We start from the raw sequence: 26,333 nt of genomic DNA, 5'->3' as shown, positions 1-26,333 counted from the left end.
CAGCCGGTCCGCTGGCGGGGGAAGCGCTCTCTGCCAAAGCAGGCGGAGTCGGAAACGCGAAAGCCAGAGAGTCGCCCTCCCCCAGACCGAAGGAAGGCATTGGTGTGCGAGTGTGTGGTAGTGGAGTCAAGCGAAAATAACGTGATCAACAGGCCCCCCCCGGGAGCCAGCAGCGTGTCTCGGACTGAGATTTCACCGCGACTGGCCGGTAAACACCGAGAGGTCGGGTCTCTGCGAGGAGCCGAGCTACCGTCCACCGTCTCCGCGTGAAGAGCCCGGGCCGAGGCCGACGGTCCGCCGAACCTCCGCGGATACCGATAAAGGAGATCCGCCAGAGAGCCGTCGTAGCCGGGGGGAATCTCTGACCGATGGACGGGCTCACCGGGAGTCTGGGTGAGTACGAGGGGTGAAGCGGGTCGGTACTGCAGCGGGATGGCGGGTTGTGTTTGTGGCGTACGGCGGTGGAATGCGTGCCATCCGCCGCGCCGCGACAGACACGTGTCACTGCTGTGTACATGCACGGGGAACCCCGCCGCTCTGTTGATCAGCCCGCAGCACTGACGCTACTGCGTCGGCTCTGCGTCAGTAGACTGGTCCGGTGAGACCCCTCCAGACCCCCAGGGCTAGTCCCCTCTAGACCCAAGGGGCTCGAACCCTACAGACCCGCAGGGCTGGACCGCAGCCTCGCGCCTGCAGCCTTGGGCTGCGAACAATGCAGGGAATTATGACGTTTTTCAAGTGCTCATGACGTCAGGCAGGTCTGTGATCCGGTTCTGGCAGACAAAGACCCAGGAAACGATTTATTCAGCGCGTCTGGTTGTGCGTGCGTGTGCGTGAGTTTGCGCGCCTGCTTGCTTGTGTGTGCGTGTCTGTGTGTATGTATGTCATTATAACACGTTGTAAATTGATGCGCGTGGAGATTCCTCCGTCATTTGACACAATAACTCCTCTATCTAGCGGCCTGGTGTAGTCACAGTCCAACAGACTCACTGGTCTGACAGACTCACTGGTCTCAGAGACTCACTTTTCTGAGACACTCAATTGTCTGATAGACTGACTGGTCTGAAGACTTACTGGCCATGCTCTCTGAAACATCTGATATACAGGAGATAATATGACAATATAGAATGCAAATCATGTCAAATGAAACCGAAGAGTGTGTGTGTGTGTGTGTGTGTGTGTGTGTGTGTGTGTGTGTGTGTGTGTGTGTGTGTGTGTGTGTGTGTGTGTGTGTGCGCGCGCGCGCAATGTGTGTGTGTGTAATCCAGATCAAGCTTAATCAGTTGGCACCCTCCCATAACCCTAATCTGTAATTATAATCCAATAATAATCTCTAATTCTAACCTCTCTCTCGCTCTCTCCTTACAATGCTCCTTGACCTCGAAGGAGGATCTGACAAGGATCTAGGCCGTGTCGCAGCCTAGCGTAGCTAGGCCAGATGTCATGTTGAACGTTGGTTTTACTGAACTGCCAAATAATGCATTGGTGCAAGGCATTGTGGCCCTTGGGACGGCACCGTCTCCATGGTAAAGGACGGTCCAGCCTCCTGGAGGAGAGGAAGAGCACTGAAGCACCTTCAGCATCAGTACAGCTCGGATCAAGATATCCATCTGGGTCAAGACCGACCTGAGTCTCTCTCTCTCTCGCTCTCGCTCTCGGCCTCGCTCTCGGCCTCGCTCTCTCTCATAATGAACAGGAATTCTAAGATTATATAATTAAATTTCTCGTAAACCAGACCACTGAATGTGATTGGTGGAAGGCTGATGATTCTAACCAATCGTGGTCCACCAGGAATATTATGCAGTGTTTTGATGAAGCTCCTCAGACCAATGCCATCGGCTTGGGGTCACCCATTTGATGTGCAGTCCACCAATCAGATATTCGAGGGCAGATGTTTTTATAATGGCTCTTGTAGGGTGTTTTACCACCAAAGACGCCCTACTGGGCGTGTTGACCCCCCCCCCTCCTCCCAGAGCAACCAATCACAGACACTCTGACTTTTAACTGTCAATAGACTAAAAATAGACTGGTCCGAAGCCAGGTGCCACACACTCATAAACATAAACATATACACATACACTCTGCAGGCTCATGATGTGTGTGGCCGCCAGAGGCGCCACTGTGTTGGAGCTAACGCAAGCTAATGCTAAGGCCTTACTGTAACATGGTCTCTAGTGTAGGATTATTATCAGAGCGACCTGAGGGATTTTATTGACTTGAAGTCAATAAAGTATCCCACGATGCATTGCAATATCGGCTGAGCATGCTGGCTATAAAAGGTGAAATCAAGCATCATGCTTCGAGATATCAGCTACATGGTGGACGTGTGTCAACACACACACACACACACACACACACACAACCACACACACCTGCCTCCTTTTTTTCTCTTCCTCATTTTGCAGACAGATGGACATTTGAGCAGAATATCTGAACGCTGCCTTTTGAACTGTAGTTAATGAGTGGTGAGGTGTCGTGCGTGCGTGCGGGTCTCTCTGATTGGCTGAGAGGTTTCTCTCCAGCTGTATACTGCAGGCTGGTAGGGTAGGGTCAGATCCCGTGCTGAACCAGGTCACCCCTGACCTCTGACCCCCACCGGCCCCTCAGATCTCTGTCTCCTTGATGCTCCTTTAGATTCAGGATCCGTGCAAAGGTTTTCGTTGATTGACAGCACTTTCTGCATGTTGATTCGTTGGTGGCATCTGTCACTCAACATAATCCAAACCATGTGGCATTCTATTGGTCAAATCCTGACTTTCCATCGCCAAGAACCAATAGAGAATGAGAGGGAGGGGTTAGGCTAGGCTAGGCTATCTGCTGCCAACTGGCTCATGACCCCTGACCTCTGATCACTGCTACATTGATCTGCTTGGGGAGGTTGGGGGGGGGGGGGTATTTTTAGCTGTCTGTCACCAACAAATCAGTAATGTGCTGTGGGCTGCATTCCCACACACACACACGGTAGTACTTTGGTACTATGTAAGTACTGAGGGACGACGGTAGTATTCTGTTAGTACTGTAGTATTATGTATATAGTACGTGGGTACTACCATGGTACAGTGTAGAGAGAGAGAGAGCGAGAGAGAGAACACACTGTGAATGTGCAACATAGTAAGTGACAGGCTGACACTTGTCTAAAACACACACACACACACACACACACACACACACACACACACACACACACACACACACACTATCCTATATTAACTGGCATGTAGACACATGCAACCGTTTCAAAGTAACATTTCTATACGTCTGTCTCCTGCAATGTAAACAATGATGCATTAATCATTAGCCTATCTTGTCTCTCTATCTCACACACACACACACACACACACACATAGACACACACACGCGTGCTGACATGGTTTTGATATGAATGGACTTGTATCTGTGAAGACCGTGTGTGTGTGTGTGTGGATTTATGGTGAGGCGTGCACGTACACACACACAGGTCTTCCTGTGTGTGTGTGTGTGTGTGTGTGTGAGATAGAGAGACAAGATAGGCTAATGATTAATGCATCAGGTCTTCCTGTGTGGAGCAATAAACCCAACGAGGAACAAAGCCTTCATCTGTCCTCCCCTGACCGCTCTTTGGCTCATCACTCACTCCTCCACCACTGTGTCACCCATAACTGTGTCACCCCTCACTGAGTCCCCCCTCACTGAGTCACTGTGTCACCCCTCACTGAGTCACCCCTCACTGTCACCCTTTCACTGTGTCACCCCTCACTGTGTCACCCCTCATTGAGTCACTGTGTCACCCCTCACTGTGTCACCCCTCATTGAGTCAATGTGTCACCCCTCATTGAGTCACTGTGTCACCCCTCATTCACCCCTGACTGTGTCGCCCTTCACTGAGTCACTGAGTCACCACTCATTCACTCATTCAACCATCAGTCTTTAGCCATCATGTTCCGAACCCCAGATGGGATTTAGTTCAGCTTTGTGTAAAAACCCTGAACTGAATCTGGTAGGACAGGAAGTCCATGTGCAGCACTTTGAATCCGTTTCCTGCAGAGTTGAAAGGAGGTGTGAAAAGGAAGCGCAGCTTGTAAACTTTATAGGTCGTCATTGACGGGAGCAACAGCAACCGCAGAAAAGACGCTCCTTCCAGCGCATCAACCAAAAGCCTGTCCTCCCTCTAAAACCTACTGACCTCAGCGGTCTGGAGGATGTCCTGCCTAAAGACTACTGAGAGTTGGGAGACAAGATGTAAAGATGTTATGATGAGACCAAGTCCACTCTCCTGCTGAATGAGCATCAGCCTGCTTTCCAGGTAACGATGGGCCTTCCCCTAAGCTGCTTGTCCATTAAGGGAGTGGAGGGTGTGGACGCCAGAAAAACAATAGAAAAACACCACTGCGGTGGAGAACACCAGCACTGGGCTATGGGGACACAGAACACCACCACTATGAGGACAGAACACCACCACTATGAGGACAGAACACCACCACTATGAGGACAGAACACCACCACTATGAGGACAGAACACCACCACTATGAGGACAGAACACCACCACTATGAGGACAGAACACCACCACTATGAGGACAGAACACCACCACTATGAGGACAGAACACCACCACTATGAGGACAGAACACCACCACTGGGCAACACATCACACTCTCTGGGAAAACATCACAGCTGAATAGGTTTGATGGATCACAACTATTTGGGAAATAATAAGCCATAATATATTGGCTGAACAATATTTAGAATTTATTTGTTTCCAATGATCTATACCTTTTTATATTATTGTGAATCTTTATTTGAAGAATACAATCCAACCTGCATGGGAAGAGGGGGAGGGAGAGAGGGAGAGAGAGAGAGAGGGGGGGGGGGGGGGGGGGTAGGAGAGGGAGAAAGACAGAGGGGGAGAGAGGGAGAGATAATTGGAACCAGATCTGGGTGGAATGTGGGGTGGCAACAATACTCACTCACACACGTAAATGCAAACTTAAATATGAGCCTGTATGGGCTGGTTGTACAGGCTGGTTGCAGGCTGGTTGTAGAGGCTGGTTGTAGTTTGGTTGTAGAGGCTGGTTGTACAGGCTGGTTGCAGGCTGGTTGTACAGGCTGGTTGTAGGCTGGCTGCAGGGTGGTTGTAGAGGCTGGTTGTACAGGCTGGTTGTAGAGGCTGGTTGTACAGGCTGGTTGTACAGGCTGGTTGTACAGGATGGTTGTAGTTTGGTTGTAGAGGCTGGTTGTACAGGCTGGTTGCAGGCTGATTGCTGCAGGTCCTCGCTTACCACAAACTGTCATGCGTGTGTGTGTGTGTGTGTGTGTGTGTGTGTGTGTGTGTGTGTGTGTGTGTGTGTGTGTGTGTGTGTGTGTGTGTGTGTGTGTGTGTGTGTGTGTGTGTGTATCTGCCCCAACTGGTCTTGTAGAAATCATTAGTAACTTCAAAGACTACTGGAGACACACCCGAGAGTCTATATATATATATATATATACATATAATCTGATGACATCTCCAGATGGGGTCCCGTGGCAAATAGAATAAAGTAACCTACACATTAATTTATATTTAGACATCTGCCAGAGGATTTTATAAAAATTGACTGTTGGCTTCATGCTGGCTATATGTAGCTTCATGCTATCTGTGTTTGGCTATGTTTTACCCTCATGCTAGCTGGGTCTGGCTATGTGTTAGCATTGTGCTAGCAGGGGTTGGCTTTGTGTTAGCTTTCTGCTAGCTGGGTCTGGCTATGTGTTAGCTTCGTGCTAGTTGGCTCTGATGGTGTGTAAGCTCCTTGCACGGTGGCATAACAACACAGGAAGTCAAAATGCTCACTTCCTGGTCATAAATTATTGAACTATTGGCTGAGATGGTGTGACCTAATTTCCTGTCTGTAGAACTTCTTATCGAAAACATTATTTTCCGTTTGTTTTACTTGGCAGCTCTGTGTGTGTGTGTGTGTGTGTGTGTGTGTGTGTGTGTGTGTGTGTGTGTGTGTGTGTGTGTGTGTGTGTGTGTGTGTGTGTGTGTGTGTGTGTGTGTGTGTGTGTGCGTGTGTGTGTGTGTTCTCTGTACTTGTCATATCTCACAGTGGTCTGTAACATTCCTCATTCCTCAGCTCACACACACACACACACACACACACACACACACACACACACACACACACACACACACACACACACACACACACACACACACCACTGCAGAAACAGTGTGTCGTCATAGATCATCATCATCGTTTCATCACATCATGGATCCTTGTGACATCATAAATCCTCCTTGCTTCATCATGACATCATACGTCCTGGTTGTGTCATTATGACATCCCCACTGATACTTTTATCTTAACTGTTGTTACTCCTACTATAGAGGAGTATCTGTTGTTACTCTTACTATATAGCAGGGGTCAGCAACCTTTTCAACATGCAGTGCCAGTTTGACATTTTAGCGTTAATGAGTGTGCCTTAAGCAACAATATATATTAAAAATTAAGCTGCATAATGACACAGCGACCAAAAGCATTTCCAGAAGACATGGATTTGTACTATTTCCATGTAGTCCACAATCATGCATCAATAAAAAAAAAAACATATTTGCAATGTGAGAAATGTAAAAAATTAGAATGTTGGAACCATCCACATCAATATCTTTAAGACATGTACAGATTTGCAAAACCATGTGAAGGCGATGCATACAGGCCACTTGCAACATTACTTTTTATATTTTCTTCTCTATTACTTATTATTATATTACTTCTCTATTACTTATTATTATTATTAATTGATCCCATTTCAGAACACTGCTTTCTGTAACTAATTTAAACATTTGCACTGGGAGGAATAGCCCAAAACAGAATAAAGTGCCAAAAAAAATCGCTAGTAATGATTATTCTGCCGCATTGTGCTGTGAAATCTTGTATTAATAATAATAATAAAAAAATATATAAATATTTTTTTGTTGTTGTTGTGTGGCAATGATTATGCTGCCCTGTGCCAGTGGTGGCACGCGTGCCGTTGCCGACCCCTGCTATATCTGTACTGCTACTACACTCTGAGGAGTATCTGGGGTGTCTTAGGAGGTGGTGTGGTGCCCGGAAGGATGCTGGTGCGAGGACGTACATACAGTAGTACTTATAGAACATACAGTAGTACTGCATCACCTGGCAGTGTGTTTTTGTGTCGGTCACAACGGTGACACCCCGGTGCTGACGCTGTGCCCCCTCCCCCAGACGACAGCATGTCGGGCCACAGCGCGTCGGACGTGACGGAGCGTCTGGCGGCGCTGGAGCTGCGCGTGCAGCAGCAGGAGGACGAGCTGATGGTGCTGAAGGCGGCGCTGGCCGACGTGCTGCGACGCCTGGCCGCCACCGAGGAGGCCAAGACCCCCGCCTCCGCCAAGAAACCGGGGAAAGGTGGGTGTGCCTCCCTGTGCTAACCTCCTGGTGCTAGCTAACCTCCCGGTGCTAACGCCACTGTGCTAGCCCCACTGTTTTAACCCCCTGGTGCTAACGCCACGGTGCTAACCTCCTGGTGCTAACGCCACGGTGCTAGCCCCTGTGGTCCCCTGTGATGCTACCCACTGAGGCTAGCCCCATGTGCTAACCCCACGTTGGTAACCCCCTGTGCCCCCCTTCCCCCAGGCGGGACCCCCCTGCGCGAGGCCTACTCCCTGTCCTCCATCTCCAACGGGGGGCCGGCAGGACGCCCCGCCCACCGGCCCCGGGACTCCTCCTCCGTATCCGTCACACGCAAGGACACACTGTCCTCCGCCGCCAAGAGGTACACACACACACACACACACACACACACACACACACACACACACACACACACACACACACACACACACACACACACACACACACACACACACACACACACACACACACTACATGGAGTTCTATATTATATGAAGATGCTACACGATTTTACCAGGATGTCCCCGGCCTTCCGGGTCATGGTCCTTTCCCAGGACCTCCTAGGACCTTCAGGACCCTCCCCTGGTCTCTCTGGTTCCTCTGGTGGTTCTTCTGGTGGTTCCTCTCTGGTTCCTCTGGTGGTTCCTATGGTGGTTCCTATGGTGGTTCCTCTGGTGGTACCTCTGGTGGTTCCTCTGGTTCCTCTGCTGGTTCCTCTGGTGGTTCCTCTGGTGGTTCCTCTGGTTCCTCTGGTGGTTCCTCTGGTGGTTCCTCTGGTGGTTCCTCCGGTGGTTTCTCCGGTGGTTCCTCTGGTGGTTCCTCTCTGGTTCCTCTGGTGGTTCCTCTGGTTCCTCTGGTGGTTCCTCTCTGGTTCCTCTGGTGGTTCCTCTGGTACCTCTGGTGGTTCCTCTCTGGTTCCTCTGGTGGTGCCTCTGGTGGTGCCTCTGGTGGTTCCTCTGGTGGTTCCTCTGGTGGTGCCTCTGGTGGTTCCTCTGGTGGTTCCTCTGGTGGTTCCTCTGGTTCCTCTGGTGGTTCCTCTGGTGGTTCCTGTCTCCAGACTCTGGATGTCGATCTGTGACCTCATATTAATCATGTTTCAGTCTTCAGACAGTGTTCTGGACCGGGCGCACGTTGTGTTGTGGATGTTGTGTTGTTGTTTGTGTTAAGTTGTTGTTGATGTTGATGTTGTGTTGTTGTTGTTGATGTTGTGACCCTTACACTCCTCTGATCGCAGCCATTTAGCTCTTAGCCACCTAGCTCCTAGCCACTTAGCTGTTAGCCACTTAGCTGTTAGCCACTTGGCTACTAGCCACATAGCTCCTAGCCACTTAGCTCTTAGCCCCTTAGCTCCTAGCCACTTAGCTCCTAACCACATAGCTCCTAGAAACTTAGCTCTTAGCCACTTAGCTCCTAACCACAAAGCTCCTAGCCATTTAGTACCTAGCCACATAACGCCTATCCGCTTCTAGCCAAATAGCCCATAGCCATGACGCTTGTAGCCATTAGCTCATAGCCACTTGAGGACACGTCTCCTCTTCCCCATGTCTCCTCCTCATCCCCTTGTCTCCTCCTCCCAATGTCTCCTCCTCTCGTCTCCTCATCCCCATGTCCCCTCCACCTCTAGTCTCCTCCTCCTCTAGTCTCCTGCTCCTCCTCATGCTAACACCTCTTGGTTCTCCTCCACAGCGGAGTTGAGGAGAGGAGGAAGGAGGCGGGCCGGCCCCAGATGGAGGGCATCCAGGAGAACCAGGAGGCCTCTCCCGCCGCTGCCTCCTCCTCCTCCGCCGCCTCCCCCGCCCCCTCCCCCTCCCCAAGCCACCCCTCCTCCCCCCACCCCCCCCAGATCCAGCGGGCCGCCGGCCAATCAGCGGACTCTATCAAAGGCCCCTCCCCCCTCAAAAGGTTTCACCTAGCATCACCTAGCATCGTCTCGACGCTAACTGATCTTCTCCTGCTACGCTGCAGCTAACATTGTCTCGACGCTAACTGTTCTTCTCCTGCAACGCTAAAGCTAGCATCGTCTTGACGCTAACAGTTTTTATCCTGCTAAGCTACAGCTAGCATCGTTTTGACGCTAACTGTTCTTCTCCTGCTACTCTACAGCTAGCTTCATCATGACGCTAACTGTTCTTCTCCTGCTACTCTACAGCTAGCCTTATTTACTGACCCTCTTCAGGCTCACAGGACTAACAACAAGCTACCTCCAACCATCACTACTAATGAACCGCTATCTCTCTCGCTCTCGCTCTCTCTCTGTCACTCACTCCCAACTGATGGTTAGATGTTCTGAGCTGAACGCTCTCTCTCTTGGCTCTCTCTCTCTTCCTGCTAAGCTAACTAGCAGCTAATTAGCGGTGTGATTACCAGCCCTGACCTCCTGGTTGCTCCTCTAATGTTCTCTCTCTCTAGCTAACGGCTGCTGCATGCTAACTGTTTCCCCTGTGAGACGTCCTCTCTGACTGTTAGCATGATTAGCTCTCTGCTAACACCTAGCGCTTGGTACACTTAGCGCTCTGCTTACTCCTAGTGCTAGTAACACCTAGCGCTAGCTACTCTACGCTCTCTGAGGGATGCTCTGGCGTCATGTGACACAAGTGAGAATATTTAAATGAAGAAAAAAAGATCTCTGTTTCGTCACTCTAGATAGTGACCTCACTCTAGATAGTGACCTCACTCTAGTGACCTCACTCTAGGTAGTGACCTCACTCTAGTGACCTCACTCTAGATAGTGACCTCACTCTAGAGGGTGACCTCACTCTAGAGGGTGACCTCACTCTAGATAGTGACCTCACTCTAGTGACCTCACTCTAGAGGATGACCTCACTCTAGATAGTGACCTCACTCTAGATGGTGACCTCACTCTAGAGGGTGACCTCACTCTAGAGGGTGACCTCACTCTAGTGACCTCACTCTAGGTAGTGACCTCACTCTAGTGACCTCACTCTAGATGGTGACCTCACTCTAGTGACCTCACTCTAGAGGATGACCTCACTCTAGATAGTGACCTCACTCTAGTGACCTCACTGTCCAATCCAATCTCACTAAGACGTGTCACCATGACAACCCAGGGCATCTTCCTCCTCTGCCTCTCCCACATCTCCCTACAGTATCTCTACTGCCCTACTTACTCTCTCTGTGTGTGTGTGTGTGTGTGTGTGTGTGTGTGTGTGTGTGTGTGTGTGTGTGTGTGTGTGTGTGTGTGTGTGTGTGTGTGTGTGTGTGTGTGTGTGTGTGCAGGGGTTCCAGTGCTAAGCGCTCCTCTGGGATGGAGCGCTCTCAGAGCAGCACCTGGGACGGGGGGGAGGAGGGGCGGAGCAAGCTGGTGAAGGCGGCCTCCACCTCCAGGCTGCTGGCCAAGGTGGTGAAGAACAGCGACAGGTACCGCACATGTTATACATACATGTTACACACATGTTACACACATGTTATACACACATGTTATACATACATGTTACACAGACATGTTTTATACACATGTTATACACACACATGTTACACACAAGCTATACGCACCCCTAATGCACATGTTACACACACATGTAATACACACGTTATGCACATGCGTAACATTACTAATACATATAAAACACATACGCATGTGACTCCTTTAGCACCTGCATATGATCCGAAACAAAATATCCCAACGGTGGTCATGTAATAATTATCTATAATAAATAGAATTAATATTGCAGAGTGAATAACTTTTTCTAACGTGATATCATTTCCCCCAGACACAAAGATCCTGTGGTGAACCAAGGTAACTATGTCCTTCCTCGTACCATCGTCTTCATTGTATGATGACTTAGAGTTAATCCAAACACCAGGTCAATGATCTGGTGTTTGTTCCTCTGGTGGTTCCTCTGAATGAATGAAGGGTTCGCCCTGTGTATATATGTCATAGACAGCAGTGTCGTTAGCATTAGTAACTATATGTCTGAGTGTCGTTAGCATTAGCATTAGTAACTATATGTCTGAGTGTCGTTAGCATTAGCATTAGTAACAATATGTCTGAGTTTCGTTAGCATTAGTAACTATATGTCGTTAGCATTAGCTACTGTATATATGTGTGTGCTGGTAGCAACAGCATTGAGAGCACATGAGCTCTTAGCTGCCGTATGTGTCAGTGAAACTGTCTCTGTCTGGATCCCTAAAGCTAAAATGTCCACGCGTGAGAAGAACAGCCAAGCAGGTGAGTGTGGCAGCAGCAGCAAGCTAACTCAAGCTAACTCAACAGCAAGTGGCAAATGCTTGATGCTAACATAACAGCAGGCTACCGGATTAGCAGCCTAGCAAGGCTGAGGCTACCGGACTATCGGCCTAGCAAGGCTAAGGCTACCGGACTAGCAGCCTATAGAGGCCAAGGCTTTTGAATGATTGCTTGAACTTCCCCACCTCTGGTTTCTTTAAACTTTCAAACCCGACCGCAACTTTTAACTTATACTTCGATCAGGCAAACCTTTTCATTCTATCTCTAAAAACTTTTCACTTTTCTCTTGCAGCCGTTGCAAGCTTACCGCTGTCCGAGCTTGAGCGCTAACCGAGCTAGGCTGCTATACAAGCTAACTGCTATCCAAGCTTCACCTCAGTTCAGGCATGAGAGACCAAATCTACCTTGAAACCGTTGATTTAAACCCAGCTTCATCTGAATGGCATCTTCCTTCTTCTGTTGGTTTGAAGCTATTTTTAACCCCTTGTGCTGCCTGCTGCCTGTCTGCCTGTCTGTCTGTCTGTCTGTCTGTCTGTCTGTCTGTCTGTCTGTCTGTCTCTCTGTCTTAACTCAATGAATCCATAGACATAGACCTCTCCTTCTAACTGTGTGTGTGTGTGTGTGTGTGTGTGTGTGTGTGTGTGTGTGTGTGTGTGTGTGTGTGTGTGTGTGTGTGTGTGTGTGTGTGTGTGTGCAGAGGGGAACCACATCAAAATGTTCATGCGCGGCCGGCCAATCACCATGTTCTTCCCGGCGGAGGTGGAGAACTACGACGACGTGAAGGCGGAGCTTCCCCCAGAGAGGCTGAGGCTGGAGTGGGTGTATCCTTACCTTAACTACCACCACTCACCCTTAACTAACCTCCACTTACCCTTAACTTACCTAAACGTACCCTTAACTAACCTCCACTTACCCTTAACTGACTTCAACTTACCCTTAACTTCCCTCCAGTAACCTTAACTAACCTCCACTTACCCTTAACTAACCTCCACTTACCCTTAACTGACCTCCAGTAACCCTTAACTGACCTCCACGTACCCTTAACTGACCTCCACTTAACACTTAGAGTAGTTTACATGGTTCTGAACACGGCCCCCTCGTCTGCCTTCTCTGGCTCCTCTCTGATTGGCCGGTCCAGAAGTGTTTCCTGTGTGGCAGGAAGTGGTTCCTTAGCACGGCTCAGGTACGGCTACCGGGGGCGGGACTGCCGGGCCAACGTGTGCCTGCTGCCCACCGGGGAGGTGGTGTACTTCATCGCTTCCGTGGTGGTGCTGTTCAACCATGAGGAGCGCACCCAGCGCCACTACCTGGGCCACACCGACTGTGTCAAGTGGTGAGCGGCTAACGCTAGTGGGGCTAGCGGCTAACGCTAACGGACTAGTGGCTAAAACTAGCGGGCTAGCACCCAGCTCACCCTGCCATGGATACACTAAACATAAAGTAGAATATCTAGAATAGATTCAATTAATAAAATCTCTCTCTCTCTCTCTCTCTCTCTCTCTCTCTCTCTCTCTCTCTCTCTCTCTCTCTCTCTCTCTCTCTCTCTCTCCCTCTCTCTCTCGCCCCAGTCTTGCCGTCCATCCAGATAAGATCCGTATCGCTACAGGACAGATCGCCGGCGTGGACAAGGATGGCCGCGTAAGCCCCGCCCCACCATCTCTGGAATTATTGATCAATGGGTCGTGGTTACATGGCCGTGATAACTGACGAGGTGTGTGTGTGTGTGTGCAGGCCGTGCAGCCCCACGTCCGTGTGTGGGACAGCGTCAGTCTGTCCACGCTACAGATCCTGGGTCTGGGGACCTTCGAGAGGGGGGTGGGCTCGCTAGCCTTCTCCAAGGCGGTGAGTATCCAGCGCTAACGGCTGGGCTAACGGCTGGGCTAACGCCTGGGCTAACGGCTGGGCTCTGCCAGTCACTTCCTTTGGGTCAAGGCTTGCTTCCTAAACTAGCTTAGCGTATAGCCAGTCATAGCCGTTAGCCCAGCACAGCCGCTCAAGGTTTGACTCTTTAGTATTCTAACTGTGTGGGTGTGTGTGTGCGCAGGACTCCGGCCACCACCTCAGTGTTATTGATGACTGTAACGACCACATGCTGACCGTCTGGGACTGGCAGAAGAAGAGCAAGGTCGCAGAGATCAAAGTAAATACACAATGAGACCGACTATTGGAAGCTGTTATCAACTGTTCTAAACTTCTATGAAATGTTATCAACTATTCTGAACTGTCATCAACTGTCATCAACTGTTATCAATTAACTGTCATCAATTGTTATCAGCTATCCCCTGAACTCTTATAAACATCTAGCGATTGGTCAGATAAATCTATATTTCTGCTATATTTCTGTATTGCTGTTTTAATATATTAGTCTTTTCTGATTGGCTCATATTGGTGCAATGATATCAGCTGGTCCCGTTGTCAACCAATCAGAGGCAATTGACCGCCCAGCCATTGAGTTTGTGACAGAACGTGTTTTGTGGTGAGGGGCGTGGCCTGACGGTGTGTTGTGATTGGCAGACGACCAATGAGGTGGTGCTGTGGGTGGAGTTCCACCCCACCGACCCCCACACGCTGGTCACCTGCGGGAAGTCCCACATCTTCTTCTGGCTGTGGGGGGGCAGCTCGCTCGCCCGCAAGCAGGGCATTTTCGGGGTGAGTCACATGACCGGGTCACATGACCGCATCACATGGCGCTACACCACGCTCACCTCTGGTTGGTTCTTGATTTAGATGTGACCCTCGTTTAAAAAAGCTGTTTTACAAATGTGAGTTATTTTCAATATGAGGCAAATTGAGATTGTATCTTTTTTTTTTAATCTTTTTTTTTAGAAGTACGACAAGCCTAAGTTCGTGCAGTGCCTGGCGTTCCTGAGCTCGGGGGACATCCTGACCGGAGACTCTGGGGGGATCCTGCTGGTCTGGACCCGCAGCGCTACCGAGCCGCCCTCAGGGAAGGGCCCCAAAGGTACCAGACCCCCCGTGTGTGTGTGTGGGGGGGGTGGACGGTGGACGGATGGTAATCAGTACGCATCTTCCCTCAGTGGAGAGGAGATGTCAGGAACAAAAACAATTAGTCTGCAGAGGTTCCTGCCATTTGGGCTCTTACCATGTCTCTGTCTCTCTCTCTGTCTATGTCTGTCTGTCTGTCTGTCTGTCTGTCTGTCTGTCTGTCTGTCGTGCGTTCCTGTATATATCTATTGAGTTGTAGTTTGCTGCCCCCTATTGGCTAAGTGAGGAACTATCACAACAAGACTCAGAAGTGAATGCTAGTTCACCCTTCAACATGTGTGTGTGTGTGTGTAGTGCTCATAGGGTCTGTTTACATTAAAGTGTGTGTAACGCTTGTTGCTAGGATACCACCATCAGCACCGCTCTGTGATGTCGTCTGCCTCCTGAACAATCACTCAATGATGACAGGAGCTTTCTGAGTGGGTCGACTCTGATCACCATTAAAGCTTGTATCTTGTGTGTGTGTGTGTGTGTGTGTGTGTGTGTGTGTGTGTGTGTGTGTGTGTGTGTGTGTGTGTGTGTGTGTGTGTGTGTGTGTGTGTGTGTGTGTGTGTGTGTGTGTGTGCGTGTGCAGCCTACCAGATTGTGCGTCAGGTCAAGGCCCACGAGGGCAGTGTGTTCACGTTGTGTCAGATGAGGAACGGCACCCTGCTGACCGGCGGTGGGAAGGACCGCAAGATCATCCTCTGGGACCACGACCTGCACCCCGAGAGGGAGATAGAGGTACACACGCAGGCACACACACACACACACAGGCTCACACAGGCTCACACGCACACACATTCAAACATGCAGACACACACACACACACATGCACACACACACACTCATGCAGACACACACGCACACACACACACACACACACACACACACTCATGCAGACACACACACACAGACACACACACATGAACACACCCAGGACCCCTCCCTCCGACCTGAGGGGGGTACCCTCCCCCGGTCCTCAATGTGTTGTGCGCCCCAGGTCCCGGAGCAGTACGGGACCATCCGGGCCGTGGCCGAGGGGCGCGGGGAGGAGTTCCTGGTCGGCACCTCCAGGAACTTCCTGCTGAGAGGAACCTTCAACGACGGCTTCCAGGTGGAGGTCCAGGTGAGAACCTTGACCCAGGACCTAGTGGGTACCCGGACCTAGGACCAGGTGGTTAACGAGGTCCTGCATGTGGACCAGGTGGTTAACGAGGTGCTGTGTGTGGACCAGGTGGTTAACGAGGTGCTGTGTGTGGACCAGGTGGTTAACGATGGGGTTAACGAGGTGGTGGGTGTGAACCAGGTGGTTAACAAGGTCCTGCTTGGGGACCAGGTGGTTAACCAGGTCTGCGTGTGGACCAGGTGGTTAACGACGTCCTGCTTGTGGACCAGGTGGATAACGAGGTGGTGAGTGTGGACCAGGTTGTTAACGGGGTGCTAGGTGTGGACCAGGTGGTTAACGAGGTGGTTAACGAGATGCTGTGCGTTGAACAGGTGGTTAACGAGGTAGTTAACGAGTTGCTAGGTGTGGTCCAGGTGTTTAACGAGGTAGTTAACGAGGGGGCTGGGTGTTGACCAGGTGGTTAAAGAGGTGCTTAACAAGGTGGTGTGTGTGGACCCAGGTGGTTAACGAGGTGGTGGGTTTGGACCAGGTGGTTAACGAGGTAGTTAACGAGTTGCCAGGTGTGGACCAGGTGTTAAACGAGTAGGGTTGAGCACGAAAATCGGTTCCAGTAGGGAACCGGTTCCGACGTAAACGGTTGCACGTAATTTATCTTTGTTGTATATTCATAAAAATCGAATAAGAATGCACATTTTCGGTGCCTCATAACGGTGACTGACTTTTTTTAACGCCCCCTTCCCCGCCCATATGGTGTTGCGGCGTCAACTTGTGTTAGTGCTGGGCGGTATACCAGGTCACACCGAATAACGGTGTGTATTTTCGTTACGATATGATTTTTTTATATACCGCCATACCGGGTAGAACGCTGCGCTGCGTGACACTCTTTCAGACGGGACCCTTTTCAATGTTGCCTAAACACGCATGGTACGACTGCGACCTGCGTTATGTAGCCTACTTAACATGACTTTGGCAGTAGCACAATGTTGCGCCATGCACGCAAGTGTACACACTAGCAGCATAGCTGCGTACCTGCCTGCTTTCAACGAGTAATTATTATTTGTAATTATTTGTATTTAAAAAATCAGTCACAGCACTCACAGCAGCAATTTAATGCCAACCGTAAATCTTGCATATCAAGTAGGCTAGCAAACACCTCTGCCATTCAACTCAGTGTCCGCTCACTTTCTGCTGTGAAACAGCAGAAAGTCAGACGTGTGTGCGGTTTAGTTTTTTTAAGTACCGGTTCGAGAACCGTTTTAGCACGATGTGCTACGTCTGGACCAGGTGGTTAACGAGGTGATTAACGAGGTGGTTAACGAGGTGCTGCGTGTGGACCAGGTGGTTAACGATGCGCTACGTGTGGACCAGGTGGTTAACGAGGTGGTTAACGAGGTGCTACGTGTGGACCATAGGATGAACAACGTGCTGTTTGTGTTTCAGGGCCACACAGACGAGCTGTGGGGGCTGGCCTCCCACCCCTTCAAGGACCTGTTCCTCACCTGTGCTCAGGACCGCCAGGTGTGCATGTGGAACTCGGCGGACCACTCCCTGGAGTGGACCCGCCTGGTGGAGGTGAGGCAGACCAAACGCTACACTCAAGCACTGCAAAGATTCGCAATTGAAAATCAGATTTCACGGTAACTATTGAGGGTTGAGTTACCGTGGGACCCATGATGAGGGGTGAGTTACCGTGGTACCCGTCCTTTGTTTCAGGAGCACGGCCACTGTGCAGACTTCCATCCCAGTGGCGCAGTCGTTGCCATAGGAACCCATTCTGGAAAGTAAGTAGTGCTCTAGAGCGGCCATCATGGCTCTGACCCTCATACAACCCTCACAGCCTTCGCCGCTGAGCCCCGGGCCAACGGTAGCCCCGGCTAGGACAGCCCAGGGCTTAATGACCCCCCTGTCTCCCCCCAGGTGGTACGTTCTGGACGCTGAGACCACCGACCTGGTGGCGATCCACACCGACGGCAACGAGCAGCTGTCCGTCATGCGCTACTCTGTAGGTGGGTGGAGCCAAAACGCTTAGTACTTCCTGTCTGGAGCGCCATGGCAACCAAGCCATGGTCAGACCATGTGGACCACGTGTGACCCCGGGTGACCCCCGGGTTACGCTGGGTGCCCCCCGTGTGACCCGGTGTAAACCCCGGGTGACTCCTTGCGACCCCGGGTTGGGGAGCAGGAGGCAGCAGGACTTCCTGTAGGATCAGCTGAGAGGCCGTCAGAGGGCCCGCAGGGGTCAGACCTGACGAGGGGGGTCAGACCTGACGAGGGGGGGGGGTCAGACCTAATGAGGGGGGGGTCAGACCTACCGAGGGGGGGGGCAGACCTAACAAAGGGGGGGGTCAGACCTAACGAGGGGGGGGTCAGACCTAACGAAGGGGGGGTCTTACCGCTCCGGGGTTCCATTGAAACTGACCACGCCGCCTTAAGGACTTCCTGTGTATGGCTCCGCCCCCTGTAGACGGAGCGCTGCTGGCCGTCGGTTCCCATGACAACTTCATTTACCTCTACAACGTGACGGACAAGGGCCGCAAGTACACCCGCTACGGGAAGTGCACTGTGAGTCTGTCTGCCTGTCTGTCACTGTGTGTGTGTGTGTGTGTGTGTGTGTGTGTGTGTGTGTGTGTGTGTGTGTGTGTGTGTGTGTGTGTGTGTGTGTGTGTTCATATCCCTGCCTGATTATCTGTTCTCAGGGACATTCCAGCTACATCACCCACCTTGACTGGTCTCCTGACAACAACTTCATCATGTCCAACTCCGGGGACTACGAGATCCTCTACTGTGAGTACCTAGAGCAAGGGGTCCTGCAGGCAGCTGGAGGGACACCTAGAGCCGGGTGTCCTGCAGGCAGCTGGAGGGACACCAAGAACCAGAGGTCCTGCAGACAGCTCGAGGGACACAATGTCAGATGTGTACTAGATTTGTTAGCCTGCTGGATGTGTAGCGTTCTAGATGTGTTAGCGTGTTAGATGTGTTGGCGTTCTAGAAGTGCTAGCGTGTTAGATGTGTAGAGTACTAGGTGTTTTAGCGTACTAGGTGTGTTAGCGTGCTAGGTATGTTAGCCTGCTAACTGTGTTTTCTCCATAGGGGACGTTCCTAACGGCTGTAAACTGATCAGGAACCGCTCCGAGTGCAAAGACATCGACTGGGCGACCTACACCTGCGTGCTCGGGTTCCACGTGTTCGGTGTGTGCGTGTGTGGGTGTGGGTTTGCGCATGTTTGTCTGAGTGTTTGGTGACATGGGTCAGTGTGGAACGTATTCTTGGGTTTGTGTGTTGTCCAAGCTCAAAAATATAATATCATTTCTAGGAGTGTGGTCTTACATGTTAATAATGACCTCCTGTTTAGGGGTGTGGCCTCCCATGTTAATAATGAGATACTGTGAGGGGTGTGGCCTCCCATGTTAGTAACGTCCTGTGAAGGGGTGTGGCCTCCCAATGTTAACAATAACATCCTCTTTAGGGGTGTGGCCGGAGGGATCTGATGGGACGGACATCAACGCTCTGATTCGCTCTCACAGCAGGAGGGTGATCGCCCTCGCTGACGACTTCTGTAAAGTTCACCTGTTCGCCTACCCCTGTTCCAGGGCAAAGGTAGACCTGTCTGTCTGTCTGTCTGTCTGTCTGTCTGTCTCTCTACTATTCAGATTCCTAGTGTGACTGTCTGTCTCTCTACTAGTGTGTCCCTCTGCCTGTTATTGATTGTTTTGTCTTTATAGATATACATATAGATAGATATAGATAGATAGATATATAAGATATAGTTGGCTGACGGGTTCATTTCCTGTTTCCTGTTTCCTGTTTCCTGCAGGCGCCCAGCCATAAGTACAGCGCCCACAGCAGTCATGTGACCAACGTGAGCTTCCTGCACGACGACCGCCACCTGGTGTCCACCGGCGGGAAGGACACCAGCGTCATGCAGTGGAGGCTGGTGGAGAAGAGCTCCTCCCTGGGGGAGGGGCCCCGCAGGGCCGACCCCGCCCCCCGCCCTCTCAGCCCCGCCCTCGTCCAGGAGCCCGAGGAAGAGGAGGAGGAGGAGCCCGCCGAAGAGGTCGTGGCCAATGGGATGAAGGAGAGCTTACCCGAAACCCCGCCCCACTCCGAGTCGACTCCGCCCCCCTCCGACAGCACAGCCAGTCCCAAGGACAGCCTGGACCCCAGTGAGGACACGCCCACTCCCAGTGAGGACACGCCCACTCCCAGCGATGAAGCCCTGCCCCCTTTCACACCACCCTCCTAGAGAGAGAGAGAGAGAGAGAGAGAGCGATAGAGAGAGAGAGACATAGAGGGTAGGGGGGAGAGAAATGGAGAAGGAAGAGTGAGAGAGAGAGAGAGAGACAGGGAATGAGAGAGAGAGAGAGGCCTGTTGGTCTCAGCGTTTATTATGCGTATTACGCCCCCCCCCCGCCCTCGCCACCAGGCCTCTGCCAGAATAGCCTCTGCTTCTTTTGTAAGCTGTCAGCATCTGGAGGTGTGTGTGGTGTGTGTGTGTGTGTGTGTGTGTGTGTGTGTGTGTGTGTGTCTGAAAACCCTTCCTTGTATCTCTGGTAAATGCATGTCTGTCTTTAAATGATCAGACACACTGACAGACGCACACATACATACATGCACACATACACATGTACACACGAACGTATACTCACACATACGCATTCAACAAATACAAATACACGAGTAACAGAGATACACCCTGGTTGCTTTGGGGGTGTCGGCAGGCAATGGTTTGGGCGGGGTTAGGAGATGTTAAGGTGCGGGGTTAGGAGATGTTTAAGGGCGGGGTTAGGAGATGTTAAGGTGCAGGGTTAGGAGATGTTAAGGGGCGGGGTTAGGAGATGTTAAGGGGCGGGGTTAGGAGTTGTTTAGGGGTGGGGTTAGGAGATGTTTAGGGGTGGGGTTAGGGTTTTCTTGGGGGTAGGACTGGGGTGTAGTTAGGGGTGGGGCTAAACAGTGATTAGGGGCGGGGTTAGGAGAGTGATGGGGCGGGGCTAGCGAACCAGAGCAATGCTGTGAGTTAATGAGTAGGACTCCGGGTGCTGACAGGAAGTGACATCACAGGGCGTAGAGGGGTGGTTCCTGGGGGAGGTCCGCCCCCGAGGGCAGCTGTTTATTTTCCTCCTTTGAGCCATATGTTTCTTTAGGTGTTATTGTTACTGTACTGTAGGTCAGTGAGTGGGGCGGGGCCAGCTCTCTCTCTCCACCCCCTGTCAGCGGTGTGTATATAATGGGTTTCCTCTTGTGTATATTTCTGCTGTCACTCGTCATGTGTCCGCTCCACCACTAGGGGGAGACTGTCGCTGCTCCTCATCCGTCAGCATCTGGTCACATGATGTGTTTTAGCCAATGGGGAGGGGTGGTTGTCCCTGCCACTCAGAGCTGTGTACCTATCCTGGATGTGGGATTGGAGAAGGGGGGGCTCCGTTCATAGTGTAGTATAATCTATCCATCTATATCTATCTCTCTGGCCATATTTCTACATGCCTATCTATCTTATGTCGTTATATTTCTAGCGCTCTACTTCTATCTAACGATCTCATTATACTTCTGTCTCATCGTCTCTGCTTTCTGACGTTTTGTTTTTTAATGGAAGGGTTTGAAGAGATCAGCTTCAAGACTCAAGTGAAACGGGGGAGGGGGGGGGGGGGAGGTTGCTGATAAGAGATTTAACTTGATCATGTGATGTGTTTTGAGCCAATCGTATCTCTCATGCATTCCTGTCAGAAGACAGAAACCGTACTGAAGATTTCAACCATAAGTAAATAAACATTTTAAACCAAGGCCCGTGTATTTCCCTTTGTTCCCTCGCTTCGCCTCCAAGACCTTGAGAGTCCTCCGCCACCTCCTCTCCTCTCCTCACCTCATATGTCCTCTCCTCTCCTCTCCTGGACAGGTGTGAGCGTGGTACTGCTGTTTTAAGGTTCAGCTACTGAGGTTAGAGGTCAGAGGTCGGGTCAGAGGAGAGCAGTAGCCTTACCTCTGCTCCTTCAGAGGGATTTGAAATGCGGAACGTTTAGCTTTTCAACTCTGATTTTTCTAATTATATTGTTTGTTAGACCCTCTATCATCTCAGTTCTAAGTGGTTGTAGTTGGAATGAGAGCTGACCCCAATGTTTGATCTGATTTCAGTCAAAGGGTTTGCAGACTGGTTGTGTTTGAGTTCAGACTGAATCAACAGACTCAACAGACCCTGAACCCTCGTGACCCGCTCAACGTCCGCTGTCTGATAGTGTTGACACAGTGTGTTGTTGTGTGCTTCAGAGTCGACGACATGGACACACTTTCATCAGTTTATTTCACTCGTATACATCAGAATAAAGGTTTGCTTGAATCTAGTAAGCTAAGCACTAATTAGCTGGGTGCTGGTTAGCTGAGCGCTAGTAAGCTCAGCTCTAGTCAGCTGAGCTCTAGTTAGCTGAGCTTCTTGTCCGATAAGATGAAGGCAGACAGAACAGACATCAGGTCCAGGTGAATTGAGGAGAAGGACCAGAAGAGCCGACCAGAGGAGCCGACCAGAAGAGCCGACCAGAGGAGCTGACCAGAGGAGCCGACCAGAGGAGCAGCCCTGCGATGCGTTCAGGCGTTGCAGAGGCTGGTGAAGCAGCACTTCCAGCCCTGACGCTCACACAGGTCCAGACGAGCACAGCCCTTCTCTCCGGTCACTGCACACACACACACACACACACACACACACACACACACACACACACACACACACATACACACACGCAGGTGTTGTCAGAGGCGGTGGAGGAGTTGATTGTTATTGGAGGTGGTGGAGGAGGTGTGCATACCCCGGGTGTAGCAGGCTTGCTGGGTTCTGCTGCTGCAGCTCAGGACCTGGTTCCGGACCATCAGGTGGTCTTCTCCATAGCACTGGATCGTGAAGTCAGCTGAGTAGCACATCAGTAACACTATGAACTACACACACAGAGCTGCACACATAGCGCTGCACACAACGACACAACTACACATGGAGCTACACACACAACTACAAGTGGTCGTAGAGCTACACACACAACTGCACACAAAGAGCTACACACACACAACTACAGACTTAGAGCTATCACACAACTGCACACAGAGCTACACACACAAATACAGACATAGAGCTATCACACAACTGCACACAGAGCTACACACACAACTACAGACATAGAGCTACACACTACTACACAACTACACATAGAGCTAGCACACAACTATACACAGAGCTACACACGACTCCACGCATAGAGCTTAAACACATAAATACACACACAACTACACAAATAGAGCTTCACACATCGAACTACGCACACAACTACACAAACAGACACACACATTTAAATACACGTACACAACGACAATTAATTCCATTAATGCAACTGCACACACATAAGCGCACAAGCTACACATACAACTACCCACATCACATAACTCCACACATATCTACTCACAAAGTGTGTGTGTGTGTGTGTGTGTGTGTGTGTGTGTGTGTGTGTGTGTGTGTGTGTGTGTGTGTGTGTGTGTGTGTGTGTGTGTGTGTGTGTGTGTGTGTGTGTGTGTACCCAGGCAGACCGGGAGCAGGAGCAGTAACAGCAGGTAGGCCTTCATGTTGGTTCAGAGGTGAATGAGACTTGAGAGCAGCAGCGGCATTTTATAGGCTGCTGTACACACACACACACACACACCCACACACACACACACCAACAAACAAACACACACACACACACATGCACAGACACACACACACACCCACAAACCGACATACACACATGCACAGACACACACACGCACCCACAAACCGACATACACACACACATACACACAGACACACATGCACAGACATACACACGCACACACACGCACGGAGAGAAATACACAGGCACACACAAACCCAGACACACACACACACACATGCACAGACAGAAACACACAGACACACACACTCCCAGACACACACACACACACATGCACAGACACACACACACACACACAAACGCACGGACAGAAACACGGACACACACACACACACACGCACAAACACACGCACACGCACACACAGGCACACAAACACACGCACACACTGTTGCACAACGTGTGTCCCAACCCGTACGTTGGGTGATGGGGCAGAAGTCATGGTCCTGAGCAGCAGATGCAGTGTTGCCGTGACGATGCGGTTTGTACAGGATATGGTTTGTACAGTGACAGCGCAGTGTTGCCGTGGCGAAGCAGCGATCCTCCTTCAAAGCGCACCGTCGTCAACGGTAATGTATAGAGCCTAGAGACATGTGACCTAATGCTGAGCTCATCACTGCTGTCCAAATGAGAGGAGGACCCAACACACACCGGATGAGGAACTTTACTGTCTTTATCAACAGTATCTCAAGAGTATCTCAAGAGTATCTCAATAGTATCAACAGTATCAATATAATCAATAGTATGTATCTCAATAGCATCAATAATATCAATAATATTAACAGTATCAATAGAATCAATAGTATCTCAATAGTGTCAATAGTAACTCAATAGTATCTCAATAGTATCGCAATATTATCAATAGTATCTCAATAGTCCTCATCCTCATCCTCATCGTCATCGTCATCGTCATCCGCTTATCCGGGGTCGGGTTGCGGGGGGAGCAGCTCAAGCAGGGGGCCCCAGACTTCCCTTTCCAATAGTATGTATCTCAATATCTCAATAGTATTCAATAGTATTTCAATAGTATCAATAGTATCTCAACAGTATCTTAAGAGTATCTGAATAGTATCTAATTCTCCTCCATATTGAAGGCAGGAGGTTGCTGTGCACTGAACACTGGAGGTGAGTTGGTGCTACGTGTGTCAGACCCAGGACAAGGACCAAGACTAGGACCAAGACCAGGACCTAGACCTGGACCAGGACCAGGCCCAGGACCAGGACCAGGACCAGGACCAGGATCAGAACCAGGACCTGGACCAGGCCCAGGACCTGGACCAGGCCCAGGACCTGGACCAGGCCCAGGACCAGGACCTGGACCAGGGCCAGGACCAAGGCCCAGGCAAAGGACCAGGACTGGACCAGGACCAGACCAGTGCCAGGACCAGGACCAGACCAGGATCAGACCAGGACCACCAGGCAGCTGGTAGAGGTTAGAAGGTCCTGAACAGAGGCTGCATTGTATTTGGTCTCTACTGCACCTCCTCGCCCAGGAGAGCGAGTTGTCATTATTGATCGCCCAGAGAGAGAGAGGACAGACAGAATGTTCTGGACAGAGTTAACCCTGGAGCGTGTTGACCAATCATTTACCGGTATTTCTGCTGAGTCAATGCGGCCAATGATTGGCTCGGAGGCAGACTGTGAACTTTCGTCTCGTTGTGACTTAGCAGAACGATCGGTCAGAGCTGGCCTTGAGGGGCTGCATTGTGGGTAAACTGGGCAGTTGGACGACAACAGCAGACAATGTGGTTCCTGCCTGGCCTGGTTGTCATGGTTCCCCTGCCGCCTCCACCCGCAGACCAGCAAAGGGCCGCACATTATGCTAAAGGTCTCTCTCTCTCTCTCTCTCTCTCTCTCTCTCTCTCTCTCTCTCTCTCTCTCTCTCTCTCTCTCTCTCTCTCCCTCGCTCTCTCTCTCGCTCTCTCTCTCTCTCTCTCTCTCGCTCTCTCTCTGTTTCTCTGTATTTTACCACTAGAGGGCCCTAGACCCCTCCTCTTCCTGTTGGTCTGTATGCTGGTCCGTTTCTATGCCGACCAGAGGCTCCATCCCAGTACTCCCGTCTCCTGGCCCAGTGTAGGGGGGCCTGGGTTACGTTAGCACACTGTCGGGGTGCAGAATTAAGGAATGTGTTTAGGATTTATTTCTCTCGCTATCTTAGTATGTTAGCATCCACGCGTCTGTATAAGGCCTACTGCCTGTCTCTCTGTCTCTGTGTCTCCCTGTCTAACCGATCACATGTCTGTCTCTCAGCCTCCCTCTCTAACTAATCCACCCATCTGTCTCTCTGTCTCCCTGTCTAACTGATACACCTGTCTGTCTCTCTGTCTCTCCGTCTCCCTCTCTAACTGATACACCCATCTGTCTCTCTGTCTCCCTGTCTAACTGTTACACCTGTCTGTCTCTCTGTCTCTCTGTCTCCCTGTCTAACTGATACACCTGTCTGTCTCTCTGTCTCTCTGTCTCCCTGTCTAACTGATACACCTGTCTGTCTCTCTGTCTCTCCGTCTCCCTCTCTAACTGATACACCCGTCTGTCTCTCTATCTCCCTCTCTAGCATGCTAACGTCTTAGCATCTCATGTGACATTACGGCCATCAGCTTGTCAGCGTTGTCACGGTAGCGGCTCCAGACCATAATTGAGGCCACGGCCTCTACAATAATAACAACGGCCAGCTGCTTCCATTAGGGCAATAGGACACCACCAGCTAGGAGGCATCCTAGCATCCTAGCTAGGAAACAGGATGCGTCCTAGCTGGTCATATCGATTGGCTTCCTAGCTAAGACGCGTCCTATATCCTCGCACCCTTTCATGATCGAATCCTCGTATCCTAGGGAGTAAGCCTGGTCAGAGAGATGGATGGATGATAGGTGATGGCTTATGGAAGGAAGGAGGATCCGGGTGTCACCTGCTCAGGGTGAATGGTCAGGGCTGGGGTGTTGACGGAGGTGT

General features: G+C 50.8%; 2 protein-coding genes across 3 annotated transcripts; one reads left to right on the top strand and one right to left on the bottom strand.

The window, feature by feature from the left end:
- On the top strand, positions 1–21,484 carry eml4 (EMAP like 4). 2 transcript variants are annotated; one of them, XM_030378675.1, is made up of 24 exons: positions 1–393; positions 7,198–7,380; positions 7,609–7,747; positions 9,073–9,288; positions 10,624–10,764; positions 11,118–11,143; positions 11,540–11,575; positions 12,291–12,414; positions 12,777–12,926; positions 13,162–13,231; positions 13,325–13,435; positions 13,638–13,733; positions 14,108–14,242; positions 14,420–14,555; positions 15,174–15,322; positions 15,582–15,707; positions 17,148–17,279; positions 17,421–17,488; positions 17,625–17,713; positions 18,172–18,269; positions 18,404–18,491; positions 18,798–18,896; positions 19,174–19,304; positions 19,522–21,484. In XM_030378675.1, exons 1-24 carry the CDS (start codon positions 369–371, stop codon positions 19,948–19,950), a joined length of 2,997 nt encoding a protein of 998 aa, XP_030234535.1. In that variant the 5' UTR covers positions 1–368; the 3' UTR covers positions 19,951–21,484. The 2 variants fall into 2 exon arrangements, with proteins under 2 accessions (XP_030234535.1, XP_030234536.1); XM_030378676.1 differs by lacking the exon at positions 9,073–9,288 and having other exon boundaries at positions 2–393.
- A 496-nt stretch (positions 21,485–21,980) lies between these two features.
- On the bottom strand, positions 21,981–23,393 carry LOC115559734 (uncharacterized). Its single transcript, XM_075074224.1, has 3 exons — positions 23,255–23,393; positions 22,499–22,597; positions 21,981–22,366 (listed from the first exon to the last, which is right to left on the bottom strand). Exons 1-3 carry the CDS (start codon positions 23,298–23,300, stop codon positions 22,281–22,283), a joined length of 231 nt encoding a protein of 76 aa, XP_074930325.1. The 5' UTR covers positions 23,301–23,393; the 3' UTR covers positions 21,981–22,280.
- Positions 23,394–26,333: the final 2,940 nt, after the last annotated feature.

This window comes from Gadus morhua, chromosome 15 (assembly GCF_902167405.1).
Source record: "Gadus morhua chromosome 15, gadMor3.0, whole genome shotgun sequence".
NCBI classification, from domain to species: domain Eukaryota; kingdom Metazoa; phylum Chordata; class Actinopteri; order Gadiformes; family Gadidae; genus Gadus; species Gadus morhua.
The sequence above is the reverse complement of the archived record's forward strand: the minus strand, read 5'-3'. Positions and strand labels throughout refer to the sequence as shown.

Coding starts and splice junctions, on each gene's coding strand:
- eml4 (XM_030378675.1), top strand. CDS start 369: ATGGACGGGCTCACCGGGAGTCTGG. Junction 18,270..18,403: donor CCCGCTACGGGAAGTGCACT/GTGAGTCTGTCT, acceptor ATCTGTTCTCAG/GGACATTCCAGCTACATCAC. Junction 19,305..19,521: donor ACCCCTGTTCCAGGGCAAAG/GTAGACCTGTCT, acceptor TGTTTCCTGCAG/GCGCCCAGCCATAAGTACAG.
- LOC115559734 (XM_075074224.1), bottom strand. CDS start 23,300: ATGAAGGCCTACCTGCTGTTACTGCTCCTGCTCCCGGTCTGCCTGG. Junction 22,598..23,254: donor CCTGCTCCCGGTCTGCCTGG/GTACACACACAC, acceptor TGTGCTACTCAG/CTGACTTCACGATCCAGTGC. Junction 22,367..22,498: donor GCAAGCCTGCTACACCCGGG/GTATGCACACCT, acceptor GTGTGTGTGCAG/TGACCGGAGAGAAGGGCTGT.